This window comes from Corvus cornix, chromosome 19, assembly GCF_000738735.6.
Source record: "Corvus cornix cornix isolate S_Up_H32 chromosome 19, ASM73873v5, whole genome shotgun sequence".
NCBI lineage: Eukaryota > Metazoa > Chordata > Aves > Passeriformes > Corvidae > Corvus > Corvus cornix.
In genome coordinates, this window is record NC_046348.1 from 5,193,256 (window position 1) to 5,214,405 (window position 21,150).

Genomic DNA, 21,150 nt, shown 5'->3' on the forward strand with positions numbered 1-21,150 from the left:
TTCTTATTTTTTCTTTAGGACCCAGATTTTGGCTGTTTTCTCTAACTCCATTTAGCATCTGCTACAAATGGTGATGCACGAGTGGGGTACTGAGGGAAATGGGGAGGCTGCTGGTGCGGAAAGTCGAGCGTGCAACCCCCCCATTCCCCTCCGCGCACTCTGCCCATGCCCTGAGCGTTTATTAATTAACTAATTTAATCCTTTGACGCGATCCCCGCTGTACGCGCACAGCCTCGCACCCCCTCCCCTTGGTATAATCCCCCCCCCGCCCGCTGTACCTTGGCACAGCCCTTCTCACCTCCCTCCCCCCCCACTTCCCCAGCGAATGGTAGGCGCCGCGCGCGCTGATTGGCCGCCCGGCCCCGCAGTCCGCGCGAGCTGCGGGTGCCTCAGTGTGCGCGCGGCCGGCGCGGCGGGCGGGTCGGTCCCTGCGCTCCCTCCGCTCCTCAGCGCCGCCGCCATGGCTTCGGGTAGGTGCCGCCAGCCCCACCGGGCTCAGCGGGCAGCGGCGGCTCCGCTTCCCGCCGCCGAGCGCGGGCGCGGTGGGGCGCGGGAGGGCGGGCGAAGCGAGCGCCATGTGGCGCATGTGGGAAAGGCCGCGGCCATGTTGCGGGGGACGCGCCTGCTTTTCCCTTCACGCCCCCCCACCCCCTGCGCTCGGTGAGGGGGAGGGGAGCCACGCCCCCGCCGGTGGCCCCTGTGGACACGCCCCCTTCGGCCGAGGCCACGCCCCCTCCCCGGGGAGCCCCGCTGCGCGAGCCGCTCGGGTCACGCCCCTTTACGCGAGGGGGCGGGGCCTGGCGGGCGCGCCCCCCCACCCGTGTCGCAGTGAGGGGGGCGTGGGGGCAGGGTCCCTTTGGGGTCCTGTGCTCGGGTTATGCGTGGGGTGTATCCCCCCGTTTTGGGGTCTAGGCCCCCCCACCGCATGTGCGAGCTCCCCCTTCGGGCTGTACCACAGCCCCCCCCGGTGTGAGGTGTGGAGCCCATTTTGGTTCTTGCTCCCCTGTGTAGGCCCCCCGCCTTGGGTGCTGTACCCCCCCGTTTGTGGCATGTGGGCCCTATTTTGGTTCATGCCCCCCACTGTAACCCTCCCCCACTTTTAGCTTGGGATACCCTTCCCCCCGGTGAGATGGAAGGGCCTTTTGGGTCACGGCCCTTCCCCTGTGTGGACACCGACTTTGGGCTGTGGTTTCCCTCCCCATACCCCATCCCACTGTGAGATGTGGATTCCCTTCGGGTCGTGCCCCTCCCCATAACATGGTTTGTGTGTTCCCCCTTTGGATCAGCACTCCCCATGAAATGCAGGCACCCCCTTCCTGGGGTCGTGTCCCCCCTTAGCATGGGACATGCCCTCCCCACCCCGCAGCAGGGGAGCCACCTTTGTGTCCCAGTATCTGCTGCCTCTGCTCTGCACTCTGTGTGCTGGTCACATTCCCCTGCCGTGGGCTTTAAAACGCCCTGGCTGGGATTGTTTTCCAGCGGGAGCTTTAGTTTATCATGGAAGCAGGATCTGCTCTCCCGGGTGACCTGACAGGGCCCAGCTTCTCCTGGGGCCTCTGCAAGCACAAAGTGCTGTTTCCTTATCCCCTTTGAGGTGTGGATGATTGGGTCCCCCCCGGCAGTGCTGCCCCTGTGAAGCCTTGGATAGGTGTAGATAGTGGTGCATCCCAAGAGTGGAAGGATGAATTCCAAGGCTGGCCGTGCTTTGTGGAGCGAGCCGTGTTTTGTTATGGTCGAGCCATTTTGGCGGTGTCTCGTGCTGCATGTGCGAGTGATAGACAATACAAACAAAGCAAGGGGTGCTGGAGGAATCCTTTCATGCAAGGAGCAGTTATGTACCAGGAAAAGCAAATGTGTCCAAAGGTACTAAAATGAGTCCAAATCATGATTTTTTCTACTAAATGAGTAAAGCTTGGCAGTAAACTACATCCACTTTCCCTCCATCCCTGAGCTACTGACCAGTCAAGCACCTGAGTCTCTCCTCTGTTTTTATTGATGTTCAGACATGAGGTTCTTTTTCTTTTGAGGACATTGAGAAGCAATGCTGCTTCTTTATATGAATTACTTCATAAGAGAACCTCAGTTTTCAAATGTACACAGCAGATTGTTCTATCTTGCGAGGAATAAACCCCCTGACTAGTGCAAGGTGATTAGGCTGCTATGTCCCACTTCATCAACAGGATTTTTTCCGTTAACTTTTTAAACATTCAAAAAAAAAAAAAACAACAAAACCTCAGCATAGGAATTTCCAGAATAAACTGTTATTTCCAAAAATCCTTACAGACTCTTGTCCCCATTGAGCCCACGAAAATAAATTGATCAGAAGTATGTAAGAGGTCCAGCAGAGGATGTAGAAAAATGTACAAATAAAGGAAATTCCTCAGTGTGTTTTCGTATTTTACGGGTTCCTTATCTGGTTGCTTTCAATTTTTTCCCAAAATGTTGTGGTTTGGTGGAAGTTTTGTTAAGGAGAAGCTAAGGAGATTAAATGTAGTTCTTAAATTTATAGCTAGTTACATCCCTACTCAAGAATTTTCTGGTACAACCATTAAAATTCTTTAATCAGCAGCATTAATGGCATATAAATGTTAAACCACAACCATGTTTCTCAATGTGGTTACCTATTTAATAGTAATCTTTGTGATCATTTAAATGGAATTTGTGTAAAAATTTTACCTTACCCCTTAAAAACAAACTTGAATTGCAGGTCTGCGTTGGGTTTTTAATTGCTTTCAATATGAAAAAGCAATGAAATATTTGTGTAGCAGTGCAGAAGGAGGAGAAATTCACATCTAAATGAAACTGCTTTATAGGACCTGTGAGATTTAACCTTTCATTTCTTGTTTGCTATTGTTAATTTTTGTTACCAAATATGAAATTTGATACTTTGTGTTTCTTTGAGGAGATACTTCACCATTAAAAATGCTGCTTCGTGTCTGAATATCTCGGGTGATAACCCCCCTTCATCTCACATCCATCACCTCAGGTGATGCCCTCATCAAACCTCTGGTTAAGTGTCTGTGTAACCACTGGCAGGGTTGGATTTATAACCTGCTGAGGGAGGTATAATGAGCAGATTCAGCAATTTGATGAGTGTTTTGATTGGAAAATGGTTGCAGTCATTTATGACATTTACCCTGCCTTGTAATTAATTCTTGGTGTAAGCATTTTAGGCAGTTCTGGGTATAGAGGCTGGAGAGTATGGGGGAAAGGATGAAATTGGGGATGAGAAGTTCCTGATAGATTTTACGAGACCATGGCACGAGAGTATTTATACAAATTCTTGAAGCAATTAGAAAAGAAAAATGGCAGGACTTATCCTGAGTGTTTGGGTTTTGACAAGAAGGTGGCAATTTCAAGCAGATAGAGGCTCCTGACCAGGAAATGAGATGGATGGAAGCTGAGCAGTGCAGAGGCTGGAAGGGCAGAGAGCAGAGTGGGATGTGAGGAACCTCTGCAGAGCTGGAGTTGGGATGGATGTGAGGCTGATGGAGCAGTGTGTGTGTGTTCTGTGTGCCTGCATCTCTCACATGCTGGTGAGCTCTCAGTTGGGTTTTTCCTCTTGCAGTATGGGCAAAGGGAAGTGTCATGGCTCCTCCATCCCTGATTTTTCGTCTCACATTCTGCCTGTGTTTGTGCCCTTTAGCTCAGCAGAGCTTTCTTAGAGCATCCCAGAAACGGGTTCAGCTGCACTGACCTACTTAGCTTTGCTTGATTAATTAAGCTGCTGCATTCTGCTCATTGATGATGACACTGTACTCTATAGCCATTAGAGGGGTTGTACAGTTCCGGGTATTTGAAAAGACTCCTTGAAAACAGAATTCAGATCCTTCAAAAGGGACATTTCCAAGTGGCTGTGGCTGTGTTGTATCCCCCACACCCTCTGCTGCTGTCATTCCAGCCTTAACATTTTCTCTTTTGTTAATTAAGAGGAAGCTTCATTCTGCAAGGAAAGTAGTTGCAATATCCAGTATACTTCAATCTTTCTCCCTCTCCCCAAACTTTCTCCTCTTACAGTAAGTAGAGACTAAAATGTTCATTGGAAATTCTCAATATGACTTATTTATTTTTCTAGATTCTGGAAGTTACAGTCAGTCTGGGGGCCAGCAGAGGTATGTGAGGATTTTTGTTTTGCTGTTAGCAATTACATCTGCAAAATAAAAGACCATTTAGTATTCCCAGCATGATGACTGATTGTTCAGGATACAGTATTGATATGTTTTTGGAGTTAAGGATGCGGAAAGCTTGTACCTGGGCCTTTATCAAGTTGTCTTATAAAACAGAGAAAACATTCCTGAAGAGAAGACAATAGTCAGGTGTAAATTGGAATGATATCTTGTAATAGTAGGAACTTTTGCAATGTCATGAACATAGAGAAATACTTTTCATGTGACTGCCTTAAGCTGTTCACTAAGATTTTAGGCAAAAGTTATTGTATTTATTATATGGCCCAAGGCTGCAGGGCTTGTTTTAAATCAGTGAGACAACTGTTTTTATGGAAGTACAAAAATCATAGCTAATGCTGTCTGTGCTAATGAAAATCATAAGGTTCTGTGCATGTAGCACTGCCTGAGTTTGGGTTTGTATCTAAATATGATGAGTTTCAGCACGTGTTTCTTTTGTCAGTTCATGAAGGCTTAAAGTGGCAGAATAATGAGTAAGTATAATATAAAATTACAGCAAACCCAGGTTTCATGTGCTTTAAATTTATGCTTGAAACACAGCAGAAATTAAAATAAACTCTTCTGGCTTCTGACAGTCAACCATTAATTCATTGATGCAGTTCTAATATGCCTGGAACTGCAGTGTTTGGATTAAACACCTATTTTGGAATGAAGAGAAACTTTAGAGATGCCAAAAATACCTTTACTTTCCAACCTGTATGAAGGGCACTCTAAGCATTTCCTAAATCCATTTTTCTCTTCCAGCTACTCATCCTATGGCAATCAGAGCAGTCAGAATTATGGACAAGGACAGGTATGTTGAAAAAAACATTGTGGCTTTCAAAGCAGATGTTCCTTGAGTGAAAATAATTGTTCCTGGGCCAGGAAGAATTCCAGTCTCATCTGTGCTTGATGTTTGCAGTTGTGTCTAGCCAAGGAAAACTGTAATTACCTGCTGTGGAAGTTACACTTATTTGAGTACATTCTTGAAATTACAGGGATATTCTGGTTATGGGCAGAGTGGAGACAATTCCTCCTATGGACAGAACTATGGAAGCTATCATGGGAACTATGGACAAAATCAATCAGGTTTGGCTAGCTTGTTACATTCATTGGCAGTATTTAAAAGGTGAATATTGACTAAAAATTTTCTTCCTCGATTTCCAGGTTATGGACAAGATTCCCAGGGATACGATGATGAATCCAATTATGAAAATCAGAATCAGAGCTCATACAACCAGCAGTCCTATGGCAGCCAGGGGCAGCAGAAAGGGTCATCTAGAGGGTAAGGAAGCCAAATTTACCAGTATCTGTTTAAAATATTGTCTAGTAGTTGTACATTCTTAACTAGAGCTATAACAAATTTCCTTGTTAATGTTGCTGAGAAAAAGACAAATACTTGAAAATCCACATCCTTGAAACATTTTTAAGGTCTGAAAGACAGGAGGTAAAGGAGGAATATTTCTTTATATAAGAAGGATGGGTGCAGTTGTTTTGAAGTCAGGCTGTATGGGGACATAGACTTTAGAAAGTCTTTGGATAGTGGCTACAATGAAGATTGGACTTGGTAGAGTGTTTTGATTAGGAGAAAGACCTATCAAATACCTCTCCAATCACATTCTTTTGTATAAACTTACAGTGCTCTTTTATTAACTTCAAATAAGCTGTTAGCAAGGAAACTCTGAGCTGCTCTCAGATTGCAGGCTGCTTATCTGGCTCAGAATGTCTTTTCTTGAAAGAGAAAGAATTCAAAAGTGTCATTTAAGAAGCACATTTTAGTTTTCCAGCTGAGTCCTCAGAACATCGTGGGTTTATATCCTCACCAGTAAATTAAATGTGCATGTGCATGCTGCACTTTAATTCTGCACTCTGTGCTATTGCAAATGTATTTTGCTTGTGATGTTGTATTGGTGTCAGTTTCAGGAGGATTAATGATACAACTTTGAAAGTACCTTGGAAAATAACAACCTAACTTCCCATAATGACTTAAAAGGCCACTTAGTGCTAGAATACCTTCACTGACTACTTTACAAGCTTTGTGCCTCCACCCGAGGTTACTGCTGGTGTTAGAGCTTTACTGAGGCCCACGTGATCTCTTTTAAATACTCTGTTGAGTACTAAACCTCATTCTCATGTCCAAGGTCCAAATGGTTTTGTATTTTTTGCAAGGTGATAAAACAATCTGGACTTGAGCAAACCTCTGCTTGGTTTCTGATTTTGTAGTTCTTACTATAAAACATTTTAATATTAAGAAATATCTTAATCTGCCAGCAGTAGGTGCTTTCACTCAGATGTCATTTTGGCTTCCATAACAAAGGCAGGTACACAGTTAAGTTTTGTTTTGGTTTGTTTTCTGAGCATTTATTAGAGCTGTACAAAGATAGTAATGTAGGTTTTAACTCTGTAGATGTCCAGCAGAATAAAAATGCAGCACGTAGGTTTCCCAACAGGTTGTTTGTGATCTAGAAAATGAAGAAAAGGCCTTGAAGGGAAACTCCTCCATGTATGCTTGTAACAAATAAGGAGAAACTGAGAAATTCAATGATAGCAGCTTTGAAAAGGGTGGCCACAAAACTGTAGCTGTCATATCCTAGGGGAGGGAAAGGAAGATAGCAAATAGTGGATGCTTTCAACAATGCTTCCTTTGTTGGTAAAGGTGCAAAGGCTAAAGCAGAGCTGACTTTTTTGAAGTGAAGGTAATAAAAAAAATCTTCACAAGCTGTTTACCACTGGGATTAGCAAGGTTAAAGCTGAGATCTAGGCTAGAAGTGGGAGAGAGCAGATTAGATGGTATTTACACAAATGGGATATTTTGGGATTGGTTAGACCCAACGCACTGGATCTGAAAGTGCTTTGAAAAGCTGGTGGAAACTTTCTGTAGGCTCTTGCATTTTTGTTTTCCTTTTTCTGAGATATTTTCACTAGCAAGTAAGATTACCAAAGGCTGGAGAGTGGCAGATCTAGTGCCTCATCTTTTGAAAAAGGGTGGAAGCATGGAGGGGGAAGAGGAGAAAGGGTGGCAGAGGTCAGAGATTCTTTCCTGTTACTGAAAAGATAAGACAGCTAAGGCACAACTAAGTACCTGGGGGAAAACAGAGGAATGAGTAACAGCTGGTGGTGTTCCCTGGATGCAATTTATTTCTCATAAATCTGTATTATGCCTTGCCATGAAAGGCTAAGCCAGCTGGAACTATTCTCTCAAATATATCTAGATTTTCAAAATACTTTAGTTTCTGCCTCAGATGCTGAAGTAGCTTACGCAAGTGTGGTGTAGGTGAGATTCCCTTGTGGTTGCTATAAAGTTATTAATCTTCATCTTAGGGAAGGTTTATGACCCCTTGGAATGTAGAGCTGCATTGTGTTGGAGTATCCTGGATGTGATACTGGTCAGTGTTTCTGATGAAGGTTGCTGGGATAGTGTAGATGGCACTAAAGTGAGAGGAACCACAGGTATGTTACAGGCCACCATAACAGTTAGAAAAATTCTTGATAAATTGTAGAATGCCCAGAAGAGAGGTTGCAATTCAGTAAAAGCAAAATTTTATTATTTTGGGATTTTTTAGGCAGCAAGTCTCAGCTGCACTGTACAACATGAGCACTGAGGCTCTGCCCTGCAGGTCTAGAGGGAAGGATTTGGTGTTTAGCAGGTCACAGGCTCTCCATCAGCCATTGATGGTACTGGGGAGAGGGGGAAAATGAAGTGTTGGACTGGGATATGTGAAAGGAGTGATGCTCTCATGTAAGGAGGTAACTGTGTTTAGGAAATTTTAGCAATGTCATGAATTTTCAGCCGTTTTTTTGATCTCTATTCTGTGAACATTTATCTGTTAATTCAAATTCTGTTTGTTTTAAGTGGAAGAGGCTCTTATGAACAAAAGTCAAACTATGGTCAGCACCAAAGCTCTTATGACCAGCAGTCAAGCTATGGACAAAACCAAGACTCTTATGACCAGCAGTCAAGCTCATATGACCAGCAGTCGGGCTATGGCCACCAGGGTTCATATGACCAGCAGTCGGGCTATGGCCACCAGAGCTCATATGACCAAAAGTCAGGCTATAACCAGCACCAAAGCTCATATGGGCACTCCCAGCAATCCTACCAGTCTCAGAAGGGAAGCTATAGCCACAACAGCCAAGGTAAAATTCCCGGGTTCAATTCAGTATTGGCTAATAAAATTGAGCAGAAATGTGAAATGGTTGGATTTTCTTCTGCAAGCAATTGATTTGATGAATAGTTAAATTCTTTTCCGTGTTGATATTCTTGGGGGATGTTTTATTTGTTAAAACTTTCAAAACATTATAGGGAGATTTAAAACACTTGGGGCCCCAAAATGGTTGCATTTACGTATGTTAGAACAGCCGTGCAGAGTCTGTCCACGAGTTCTGCAAATTCTAGATGGAATTTTCTTCCCAAGCTATTTTGAACCCTCTTCCTGCATGAGGGTGACATGTCTTGATCAGTCATGAAGAGCTTTTGCACTTCACATTCCAGCTTTATGCTGTGTAGGTGAATTGTGAGATAGAAGGAGAAGTTTGAGATGAAGCCTTTCTTTTGCTTTAACTTCACACCAGCAGCACAGCCCACTCTATTTATCCTTGTTCTGTCTTCACTGATGTCTTTTGCAAACTGGGAGGGCTGTATGGAAGTCAAATGGAAAGCATATTTTAGACAATATGTGTTTAATGTTTGGAAAATGGAGTGTAATTACAGAGTGGTTTTTGCATTCTGATATACTCAGTGACCCTGGAAGCCAAGGGAGATAATGGAGCAAAGTTTGGTTTGTTTTTCTTTTTCCCTTTATGGCACAGAGAATGTCAGGGAGATTTAGGAGTTGACACTTTTCAGATGTAAATGGCAGAGTTAATGAAGGGGAGGTGGGAATTACAGGGTGTGAATTTTCACTGTGCTGCAGTTTCCACTACAATTGACTCGTGTTTGGTTTGACTCATTCTCCCAGATGATCGCCGTGAAAAGAGCAGGTATGGAGAAGATAATAGAGGATATGGCGGGTCACAGGGAGGAGGTAGAGGGGGATATGACATGGATGGAAGAGGTCATATGTCTGGATATAGGTAAGTGATCTCATTCCAGTGCCTGCACTTCCTTACCCTTATTTCCTATTATTTAGCTGATTTTCATTTTTGTTCATTATATGTCTATTCCTAAAGTGGTTCAGATTTAGATTTCCAAAACTGGAAGATTTCTAAAATTAAACCTTTCTGCACTGCACAGAAATGGGTTTTGCCTAGGGGAACAGCTTTTAGATTAACATAGATTGAGACCAAGCATTTGATTGTTGTGACACAGAGCTGCCTTTTACTTGCATGAGTTGCCATACAAAAACTGTCCCAGCCCATCACTTGTTTTCAGTGACAAGAAAACCAACAGCCAGTGATTGAGAACAATTTACAGAATTCATAGCTAAGGTAGCTCACATTTTACCAGGGAAGTATTTTGACCTTGCAATAATAGGAGTAATTTAGTAGTAACATCACTTGTTCTTTGCTGCTTTTTTCAGTTTTAAACTTCTATTAAAATACACATCTTTTATTATTGATTTATTTGTCAGTCTAAACACGTTTATTTTGGGTAGATCTGAAATACTAACAATGCTGTCACCCCTTTCCCCATTGCCTTAGGCCTTGTACTGTCAAGAAAATTTATGCACATATTTAATTCTGTGCTTGCAGATGATTTCATGCAGAGGTCTGTGATTGGGACCTTGGCTTTCAAGCCTATTGAATTAAACATATTACGTATTATTTATTAATAACTTTCACAACTGGCTCCCCTTTGTGTCCCTCTGGGTGGTTGGGGGTGCAGAGGGGGCTCACTGATGCAGGGCAAGAACGTCGAAGCTTCCAGAGAGCTTTGAGGTGTTGCTTATCAGCACCACTTAGCCTTCAAAAAGCTGCACAGCTCTGGGTTCTTCCTAAACTCCAGGTGAAAAACTCTATAATTATACAGTATTTTCTGTTGGAACTGATCTGATTTAAATAAATCCAATACTTGGTTACTTTTAAAGGTATTTATTTTTGAATCATATTTAAAATCTGTCTGCTTCTGAGATGCTCCCAAATTGTACTTAATGGCTTGTTTGTAATGATGTAGGAGGCTCTTACCTCTTCTAATTAAGTATGGTAGCACAGTTAGAAAAGCATATTAGTGTTACCTTATGTTTGCTGGGGTTTTGTATAATAGAACTTAAAGCATATTCTTCTGTAGTAGTTTTTATCATAAACATAAATTTATAGCCTATAAATAAACATAAATATATATAACAAAGAATTCTGTAATGTATGGTACCTCACATAAACAAAAATAACAAACAAAATAATTTCTAAGTTAATTTTAATTTTCAGTTCAAACTGAACTTTTTTTTTTTAATTAGATTTTCTTTGCGGATGAGGACTTTCCATATTCCTGTGATAAAAACTGTTTTTTTAAAAACTTTGTAGCCAAGCCCTTTCAATAATAGCAATGAATGTGAGCTTCAAAAAACACACTGCTGATAGATTTTGTCACTTTGAAACAAACTTGGCTCTTTGCAAGATAAAGTCAAATGAATTACTGTCTGTGAAAATAAAGCCTCTTGCCATGTTTTTCCAAAATGTAAGGAAACTTTTGCTCACACATCCATGTAGATCATGGTGCTTCAGTGAGCTGGGAAGCCAAAAGAAGGGAAAGTAGGGAAGTGAATGAAGGAGTGGAGGAAAATACAGTGAAGTGGGGAGGCATTTGTTAGGAATTCTGTCTGCTTCTGTTAAGTGATGTTGGCTTTAGTGGTATTTTTTGTGGGAATTTTTGGAACTACAGTGTCATATATCTTTATTCAGTCTTTTTGCATAATTGTGACAGAGGATTCTGACATATGTATTTTACCAGACATGCTTATTAGAAAAATTTAAAAGGTTAAATTAAATAACAATCTCTATAATGAAGGGGAAAATAACTTGTGATAAGGTAAGAAATCGTGTTTAGTCCTGTGAAAATGTGGGGTTTAAGGGTAGGGGTTTTTTTGGGGTGTTAAATTCTTGGGTTTCTGTTTATTTATTTATTTATTTCTTGGGGGGAAAATACATGTAGGAATATCAGGTTGGTCTTCAGTAGCCACCATGTTCAGTTGTTCTGGTGCCATTTTAACGCTAAACTGTGAAAATTCCACAGCCATCAGGAAATAATCTAAAAACCTTGTCCGCAGGGATACATTAATGATGCTGTAATCACAGAATCCCAGAATGGTTTTGGGTTGGAAGGGACCTTAAAATCATCTTGTTCCACCCCCTGCCACAAGCAGGGGCACCTTCCACTAGACCAGGGTGCTCAGAGTTCCATCCAGCCTGGCCTTGAGCACTTCCAGGGATGGAATGGTAATGTAGGCTTTGACTTCTATAGTGCTTAGAACTTAACACGTAAATAAGTTATATCAGGGCCACAACAAAATTGCTCCTTGACTTTACAAACAAATTCATATCAAATGTGAGACCACAATGAATGAATCTCTGGTTCTTAGCTAATAATAAAAATTCTTCCTTGACTGACATTTAAAGACAGAGAGAACTTGATGCAGCTTTTTCGAGGTATGGTTTTATTCTGACAGCCAGAAGGACTTGGACATGTACTGTACTGAATGGTCTCAGCCCTCATTTTTCTTTTGTGCCTGTGCAAAGTCACCCAGCACCGGGAAGAAGATAATCTTTTGAGAAATTCCTGTTCAGATTTCTTAGCTGATATTAGTCCAATAGACAACACACATTTTGTCGTGTGTCAGAAGTTCACATTTTAGTTTTAATAACTCAAGGTTTGAGAATTATCCTTGAGATTTTTTTTTTAATGGTCTTGAATTGCATCTTTTGGGATTTTAGTAGAATTTCCCTACGCTTTTGTTTTGAAGCTTGAAAAATTGATGAGCTCACTAATTTTTATTCTGGCTAAGAAGTAAAATATTTCCTTTTTTTCCATAGTAGAAGAGAGTCATCTTTTAGTTAGAAAGCAGGAACAGCAGGTCTTGAGAATGCAGTGTTTTACTCTAAGTTATCACCCCAGCTTTTTAGAGTCCTCATCTGAAAAACAAGGAATTATTGATTATTGTGGTTGTGGGACTGAACTGTTTTGGTTAAGCCTGGAAGTGGGAAACACAGGAGCAAACAAAGCAGGTTAGAGAAGCTTTGCTTTCGGCTCTGCTCGTACAGACTGTGCTGGTGGAATTACAGACATGCAGTTTAGAAAGGATTTGCCATTGTGTTAGGATTTGTCATAGAAATCCTGACTTTGCTCAGCACAGATTATTTTTTAACTCTTGTGCAGATTTATGGTGGTCTACTATAAACAAAAGCTACCTATGCAACTTAATTGTTATATCAGCACTTAGGACTGGGAATTAGTGTGATACAAAGAAAAACTACAGCTTAGTGCAGATATTTTTTACAAGTGTGGTTTGTGTTCAGAATTAATATTTCGACTTGTAACAGATATGCTTGAGCTCAGCCTTATAGAGACTTTGGAAAAACGTGAACAGAGGCAATAAATGTAAGCAAGGGAAAAATCCCATCTGTCAGTGACTGTTGGTGCACTAAATATTCCTTTCTTGTTTGTAAAATACACTCTTAGGCATTAGGGACACACTTTGTGAGACAGATACGTGTTGGAGGCTGAAATTTGGTCCCGAATTCTTAGTGCTGCTTCTGCCAGTATCTGATCACTTTATAAAACTGTATTGCTTGTATGTTGAGCTCCCCATAAACCTGTGCTTTAACTTAAAGAGCTGTTCCCAGCTGGATTAAGCAATATCCAGATGAAGTCTGGTTACAGTCTGGCAGGTGATGATAAATCTGTGAGTGAATTATAGGAGAGAAGAACATCTGAGGACTTCTCTTTCATAGCAGCAAGTTCACACACACTGAGTGATGCCTGATCACATTCTGGCTGCCTGCAGTTCAGCCTCTTCTTTAATATCTTAGTTGGTGTCACTGCTGAGTTTTAACTGCCTGTTCATGTTTCTAACATAGGATATTAAGACTCCAAAATCCATCTGGTCACCCATCTCTGAGGTCTGTGTGCAGGCCTGGTAAAGCAATGGGCTGTGAAATGCTGCAGTTGTATTTTCCACATGTTTTATGACGATAATTTGGGGACTAATTCAGTTGCTGAGGTTGAATTTTGGGTCTCAGTGAGGGGTAAATCCATGACTGTGGCATCAGCTGCTTGCAATTTCTGTGTTTGACTTGCTGCAGGATATCTGCCTGATTCCAGAGAATCTTGGGTAGCTTTGCCCAGCAGTTGCAGGAAGGTAAAAAAACTGCCACTCCATAAATCACATATCAAATGCCACTTAAAAATGTAGGAAAGCATTAATCCATCATCAAAGGTATCTATCAGCAGATTGTTCCAGGTTATTGTTGGGTTGGTCATGTAAGACTAAGCAGAAGATAACCTGCTGTAGCATACTTGGGCAAAAATGTATTTCTATAGATGTTAATTAAAAAACTGATTTTAAAATTATTGATTGCACTTGTTAGTGCAGGGTGCAGAGCAGCTGTATCACAGAATTAGGAATTGGCATTAGACTTCCTTTACATTTTATGTATTCAGCTCCTCAGGATCATGGTGCACACATTTTCACCCCAGCGTCCTACAAAACCCTCACTTCCAGTAAAATCCTGGATGTGTTGACACAAACTTACTTTGTGTAAGTTTTTAGATGGCTGGGGTTTTCTAACTGCCATACACTTCCACATCAGAAAACATATTTGTTCTGGTCCTGATGAGCTGGCACCGTAATCTGGGGTTGGAAAGTTCTCATAACATTTAGATGGTTGATATTATTCACTGTTGTTATTTCTGAGTTAAAATTCCAGAAAAACAGGCATCCTACTAAAAACTGTTGTGTCATAATGAAGTGGGGTTTTTTTAGCTGAAGTGAATTGGAGGTGGCAGAAAGGTATTTCCAATAAATTTTATCATCACCATTGTGTTTTTAATCATCAGTCCTTGAAAACAGACAGCCTCGAGTAAAGACCTGCACTGATGCTGCATATAAAATCTTTAATGAGCAGAGTGAATTAATGAATAAATGACACTGCAATTTAGCATTCAGATTTTTTCTGTGGAACAGCAATAAAATCTGCAGCAAAAATTTATTTTAAGAAAAGTCCCAGTAAAAGTGATATTATCTGTTGTGCCAAAAGGTGACCCAAAAGGTCAGTCACCCTCCAAAGAGTGTCTCTTAATCCAGGTTTAATAGTAACCTGTTGGAACCTTGTTTGGTCCTCGCTTTGGGCAGATTTTCTCTCATAAATGTTAAGTATCAGCAGCTTCCATTCATGACTTTCCATTTGCTGTAACAGATGGACAGGGTGCCAAAGAAATTACTCCCTAATTTTTCTTCATTGCCTTTTGCTGGGTGCTTCTATGCCCTGTTTGGACTCTGACGTGTGAGCAGACAGATGGAATTAACACCTGGAGTGATTTCTAGTCATAAAGTGCTTTGGTGAAGAGGCAGAATAACTCCAGAGATTGGAGATACTTCTCTGCATCAGGGTTTGAGCTTGCACTGCCTTTATCATACTCAGAAAGCTCTTGGGATTAGGTGATCCTGCCTAATTTTGAGGTGGCAGCTGTGTCCCTCATGATGAGGAGGACAGGCAGGCAGTTGTACGTGGCAGTATGAGATAGTCCTTCTGACATTTGGTTATTGACTTTATAAAAAAAATCCAGTGGTTGTATTTTTCCTGAAGGCTCTGAATATTGATTATCTCGTGTTCGTATCATGGATGCAAATAAAAATGCTGTTGTGAAAAATCCTTCCAGTACAAACCTTTCCAGTGAAAAAAGAGTGAGGGTTTATTTTCATGCACATAATTGGAGGCATAACAACCTGTTTTAAATCCCCTTCTAACCTTTGAAAATTGATGTGTGTATTCTCTTAACTTGGTCTACATTTTGTGCCACAGGTTTCAGAATGAATGAAATAAAACTTCACGGCCTCTGCTTTTGAAGCTCACATACACACACCTTCTCTGTAATGCCAAGTGCTGTAGTACAGTAGGTTCCCACAGACCCTTGCTCAGAGAATGGCTCATTCTGCTAATTCATCCCCTGTATTATAAATGCATAACAATGGAGAATAATTTTAGCTCTTTTGACTTCTGGGAAAGTACTAAAGTACTAATTATTCCAAAGTAGCAATTACATCTACAATTAAAGCCCACATTAATCTTCATGAAAATAACGTTTTTTTGTTTAAACCCCAGTTCTGAATAGCTGTTATTTTGGCTGATGGGATGGGGAGAAAGTATTGAACCAACCACATGCGTATGGGTTAGTTTAAAATACTCCCTAGGGCTTCTCTTCTCCAGTGCAGCACCCTGAGAGATTTTTTTCTTTGTAATTTAATCTTTGAACATGAATGGGTAGTGAGGAGAACGTAGAGATGGTGCTTTAGCTGCCAGACAGTAATTCTCAACTTGTCATCAGTTAACTGTAGATTGAGCCTTGGGCTCAGCACGTAGAGACTTAAGGAAGAAATCATTTCTTCAATTTTTCCTCTGCAGTGGTGGTGACCGTGGTGGCTTCAAAAATTACGGTGGTAAGTGCCGAGTATCCAAAAATGTTTCAGTGGAAATTCTTTATAAATCTAAAAGCCACCAATATCTTGTTACTATCTAGTAGAAGCATTATAGAGTTTTGGTGAGGCTGGTGTGTTCACGAGTTGTAATAGCCAAACTTGTAGCAATAAACTGGATTTCTACTTTGTCAAATTGCATGAAAGAATTTGTGGAGACAGTGACGTTCACCGGATTATTTTTTTTCTTTTCTTTTTTTAATTTTTGTTACAAATGCTTCTTAGAAAGGTACTAGAGGTAGAAAAAAAAAAAAAAGTGGGAAACTGCTTGGTGATGTGACAACCAGCATTTGCAAGCAAACACCAGCACAGCATCAGTGTGGCAACTGCCACATGCTGCAAGTTAAAGAACACGTTAACGTCCTACAGACACCTTCTGTTGAACGTTTAAATCTAAATAGTCTCTAAATCTCTGGTTCATATCTTAGCTCTTAGGTGCATTGCATACATTCTTTATGTATTTTCTTGTTGCTAAAAAAGTCATTTGAATGTGTTGTGCTAAAAATAGTCTTTTTTCTTTCTTTTTTTTTTTTTTGTCAAACCCATATCATAGGTCAAAGGGATTATGGACCGAGATCAGATGCTGGTAAGGAAACAAGCAGTGAGTGGGAGTGGATTGTAGCTCTTAGGTCACTGCTTTTAAAATGTTTGTCTAGAAAGATGGATGTGGCTGCAATTCCCATGGCTCATAAGAAAGCTAGCTGAAGTATGCTTTCCTTGAAAGAAATGTATTTAATTAAAGTGCATGTGAATTTTTGGATGTTAATGCAGCAAGTAAGAATTTCCTGATGAACTTTGAATGTGCTCGAGCCAAGCAGCTGCTTTCACTGCCATCACAGTTCTGCTAAGCTTGTGTTATTTAAAACACACACTGCTCTGGTGGGTTGGGATGCCCAGCTGCATAGAAGTTGGGTGTGAGGCAGGCAGCTGGTCAGCTGTCTGGTGTACTCAGCTGATGGTGTTAACCTCAAAATTAAGCTCCCTGCTCCTCTTTTATTTCACACAAAATGTCTCTGGGATTTAAGGGTCTGCTACTGGGCAGCGCAGAGCTGAGCTTAAAATATTGCTGCTGTTGCTTCCACAAAAATACCTGGTAAATGTAACTTAATTTTCCCCAGATTCAGAGTCTGACAACTCTGATAACAACACCATCTTCGTGCAAGGACTCGGAGAGGACGTTTCAACAGATCAAGTGGCAGACTATTTCAAACAGATTGGTATCATAAAGGTATGTGAAATGAGAAATCATGGGTCAGAAGGAAGAGAACTGGTCGAGCTGTTGTACTGGAAATGTACTGGTATCGTTCAAAGCAGAGTTCTCTCTGACTCCCCAGCAGTTGTAGATAATATTTTATCTGGGTTCCCAGCTGACAGCTCGTTTGTAAGCTGGCAGCACTCGCACCTTTGTCCTAGTGACATTTAGATTGCTTTGTGTCTCTTCTTTAGTCTTTATAGCCCTGACACTCTATCCATTGTGCCACCCTCATAGTGCAGCACATGTGCCTCTGTTCTGTGGCTGCTGCTTCTGTTTCTGCAATTCTAAATTAGGATTTTGTGCACTTGACCTCATTTTTTTGTTAAAATTGTGCCCATCATTACTTCATGGAGAACAGCAAGTCAGTATCCTTCAGTCAAATCCCTCTGTTTCTGCAGGCCAGCTCCAAGAAAATATTCTCACTAAAGATACTTAGTGTTACAGTTTGTGCTCTGAACTGATTTCACCGGTGTTCCTGCTATGCCAAGTGTACAACCTTTCTTTTCAGACCAACAAAAAAACTGGCAAACCCATGATAAATCTCTACACAGACAAGGATACCGGCAAACCAAAGGGAGAAGCCACGGTATCTTTTGATGACCCTCCTTCTGCTAAAGCAGCAATTGACTGGTTTGATGGTGGGTGAGAGTTACCTGTTCTTTTGGCTATTTATGAATCTAACAGGCAGTGGAAGAAGCAAATCAATTACCTTGTTGGGGGCCCAATGCTGCTATTTATCTAGCTTTTGGCTTGGGATTTTTTTGTTTTGTTTTGGGGTTTTTTTGTTAGGGTTGTTTGGTTTTTTTAAACAAAGACCTATATTTCATGGTTTCTTGTGTGTGTTGGATTTCTCTCATTTCATTAAACAGCAGATAGTGATTTAGACCAAAAATGTACAATGAAACTGAGGGTTTGCTGCTGTACCTCAGTCACCCCTGCACAAGGTACAAGAGGTGGTGTTTGTGTCACTTCTTGTTTAGACCAACAGAGCTGTAATCTGTGTTAGCAGCCGGAGGGATTCCCTACAGTGTTGCATTGATATTTTTTAGTGTTGTGGGAGCATTTTTAGAGTTTGGGGATGGTTATGGCAATCTTGTGCTGAGTGCTCTGTATATACACAGTGAAGAACAAGGTTTTAAAATTATGGATTTATCCCAGAAATACATTGATGTAAAACTCTTCAGAGTTCAGGAAATACAGTGGCACTCTTGTAGTAGTAAACTTGAGGGGGTGAGGGAAAAGTGCCTGCTCCTGTCACCTTGTGTGTTCACAGAATTTTAGAGAGATTGGGTAGAAACCAAAGGACATACTCTGCATCTGGTGTGAAATGATACTGCTTAAAAAAAATTGGCACAGCATGCTTGTCTAATGTTTGTGTTTGCTAATAAAATGCAAATTGATTTTTGTTTAAGAGGGTAAAGCAAATATGACTATATTAGGCCCATGTGCAGTTCTGTTTGTCTGTGATAAACATTGTATCTGTGAAGAAGCCAGTCTCTGAAAACCATGAACTTTATTTAAATACACTTGGGAGTTAAGTTTCGGGCTGGCTGTTGAGTGCTACTAAAAGCCTTGTTGCCTTGGTGGAATTACAGACAGTTCAGACATCCAAACTACTTCTCCATGAGCATAGCCAAAAATCTTTTAAACATTCTTATGTCTTTAAATTGCAACTTACAGATCTCATTTAAGCTAAAATATCTGTGGGTCTGTGGAGAGTTTAACAAGTACCTCAGTGTTTCCGTCTCACCTTTGGACCAGTGCTTTCAAAACCTGCAGCTTCCCTGTGTCTCAAGAGTTTTGTGTTCAGTCTGTGTGTGCAAATCACTTCTGTTCTGCTGGGCTTGCTGCTGTGTTCTTGGGAGCTGTATTGATCCCTTCTCTCCTCCCACAGGAAAAGAATTCAATGGCAATGTTATCAAAGTTTCTTTTGCAACCAGAAGACCTGAATTCATGAGAGGAGGTGGAGGTGGCGGGCGTCGAGGTGGGACTAAAATCTGTAGAATCCTTGTTCTTGCATAGTTAAATGCTTTTTCACTACGATTGATTTATTAAAGAGAAGTTGACTTTGAAGCAGTGATTCATCAAATATATGAGCCTTTGGGATTCTGCCAGGAAAGGGAGTAATAGGGATTGGACCCAGTTAAGTAAACTGAAATCTGTAATCTCTTCTGCACAGCACAGAATTTACGCTTTCTTTTAGAACTGGAAAGTCTCCAGATTTTGTCTCAGTGTTGCTTTTAAAGAGAGAGTGTAACAATAATGTTGAGCTGTACCAGCCCCACATATATAGGGGGGAATTCCCAGTGACCATTTGCTTGTTACAGCAAAGCTTTGAGATACTCTGTTTCCAGCTGGTATTAAGCAGGGTGCATAATTCAGCTGCTGCTGACTTGGAGCAGCAGTTGGGTGTCTGATTCCTTTCATTAAGGACGTCTCAATCTCCCCGATTCTCTGCATATACGGTTCTGTCAGTAATCCACGGGGTATTCATTACCATTTTTCAGGAATCATGCTTTGGGCGGTGACTGTCAGCAAATTCTAGTTCTGAAACCAGGCAGTTCTGTAGGCTGATGAAAAAGGATTCTTCAGCAATTTCAGCTGGTATAAAAGTTCCAAATCTTGTGATGCAGAAAGCAAGAATGTTGTCCCCGTGTCTGTGTCAGAGGCATCCTGGGATTAATCCAGACAGACTTTTTTATTGTTAATTTTTTTTTTTCTATGACTAAATCTGGCCATATGTGACTGATCTTAAACCTTGTTAAATCTTTCTGAAATTTTATTAATGCATGTAGTGTGTTTATGTTTACCCAGCGGCAATTCAAGCAGATCAGGTTTCCCTTTACTGCTGAAAAAGAATTTGTAATAAATAGTGGGAATATATTTGCATTAAACAGTTCTTCCACCTGAAAAGTCTGTCTGTCACTTGGGGTCTGAAGGCAGTGACAATTTTTGATACCTGTTTCTCATGTGCAGTTCACAGAATTTTATTCTGATTATAATTTTGTCTGCAGGTTCACGAGGTGGCTATGGAAGAGGTGGGGGCTTCCAGGGTAGAAGTGGGGAACCCAAAAATGGTGATTGGGTTTGTCCTAACCCGTAAGTGTCATTTTAATTGGGCAGGGCTGTTTCATGTGTGCTCTCATCTTCACAGCTCAGTCTGGGGGATCCTTGTCTGTTCCAGGTCCTGTGGCAACATGAACTTTGCTCGCAGGAATTCCTGCAACCAGTGCGGGGAGCCCAGACCAGAAGATTCACGTCCATCAGGAGGTGCGTAAAAACAGCTACACTCTTCGATGTTTAAAGTGTTCATATCATCTGCATCTTTCTGAAAAAGCTGATATATTTCTGTATTTTTGCCCAGATTTCCGTGGGAGAGGTGGCTACGGAGGAGAGCGGGGCTATCGAGGGCGCGGCGGCCGAGGCGGGGACCGGGGAGGTGGCTATGGGGGCAAAATGGGAGGAAGGTAAGAGGAGCCTTTGCCCTTGCTTGGCTGTGGGGTTGATAGGGACTGTGGGGAAAGGGTTGTTTATGTGTACAAGCACAACTGCCATGAAAATATTAACTACAGATAGGAGCTTCTGGAGAGAGTCTCTCAGTTTCTTGAGTTTTGTGAATGTTTCTGGATGAGGCTCTCTATAAACACAGAGCAGCACACAGACGTCATTGTAGAAATGTTTGACTGAAGGGACTATTTGTTATTTGCTTCATTTGTTATTTGCTTAGAACCTTTTCCTTCCCTTCCAGAAATGATTTCAGAAATGATCAACGCAACAGACCATACTGAAGACCACTGTGAATGTTTTGTTTGTCTTCTTGATGCGTTTGATAGTGAAATTGCCTGCAGCTTCACCCATGGCCTCTTTCGATAGTGGAATTGAGTGAAACTAGATTTTTATTTTGGTGGGAGGGACTGGGGTGGTTTGGGAGGATTTTTTTTTAAGCAAGACATTGAAATTTAATCCTAATTTCCACATTCTCCTCTTTTCTTCCCCCCCATACCTTTTCAACAGGCCCTAAGAAGGAAAAGGATAAACTGTAAAATATTGCCAAAATATGAAGTGTTTTGTAATACAACAATAAATGCTGATTGTTTTATTTGTGAAA

General features: G+C 41.4%; 1 protein-coding gene across 2 annotated transcripts; it reads left to right on the plus strand.

Annotated features, from left to right (window-relative positions):
• The first annotated feature begins 363 nt into the window (after positions 1–363).
• TAF15 (TATA-box binding protein associated factor 15) lies at positions 364–21,150 on the plus strand. 2 transcript variants are annotated; one of them, XM_039562813.1, is made up of 16 exons: positions 364–470; positions 4,076–4,112; positions 4,929–4,977; positions 5,162–5,252; positions 5,331–5,448; positions 8,017–8,300; positions 9,122–9,236; positions 15,717–15,751; positions 16,341–16,373; positions 16,906–17,015; positions 17,551–17,680; positions 18,937–19,026; positions 20,057–20,141; positions 20,227–20,312; positions 20,407–20,509; positions 20,791–21,150. In XM_039562813.1, the coding sequence occupies exons 1-16, from the start codon at positions 461–463 to the stop codon at positions 20,828–20,830; spliced, it is 1,416 nt and encodes a 471-aa protein (XP_039418747.1). In that variant the 5' UTR covers positions 364–460; the 3' UTR covers positions 20,831–21,150. The 2 variants fall into 2 exon arrangements, with proteins under 2 accessions (XP_039418747.1, XP_039418748.1); XM_039562814.1 differs by lacking the exon at positions 15,717–15,751 and having other exon boundaries at positions 370–470; positions 5,162–5,448.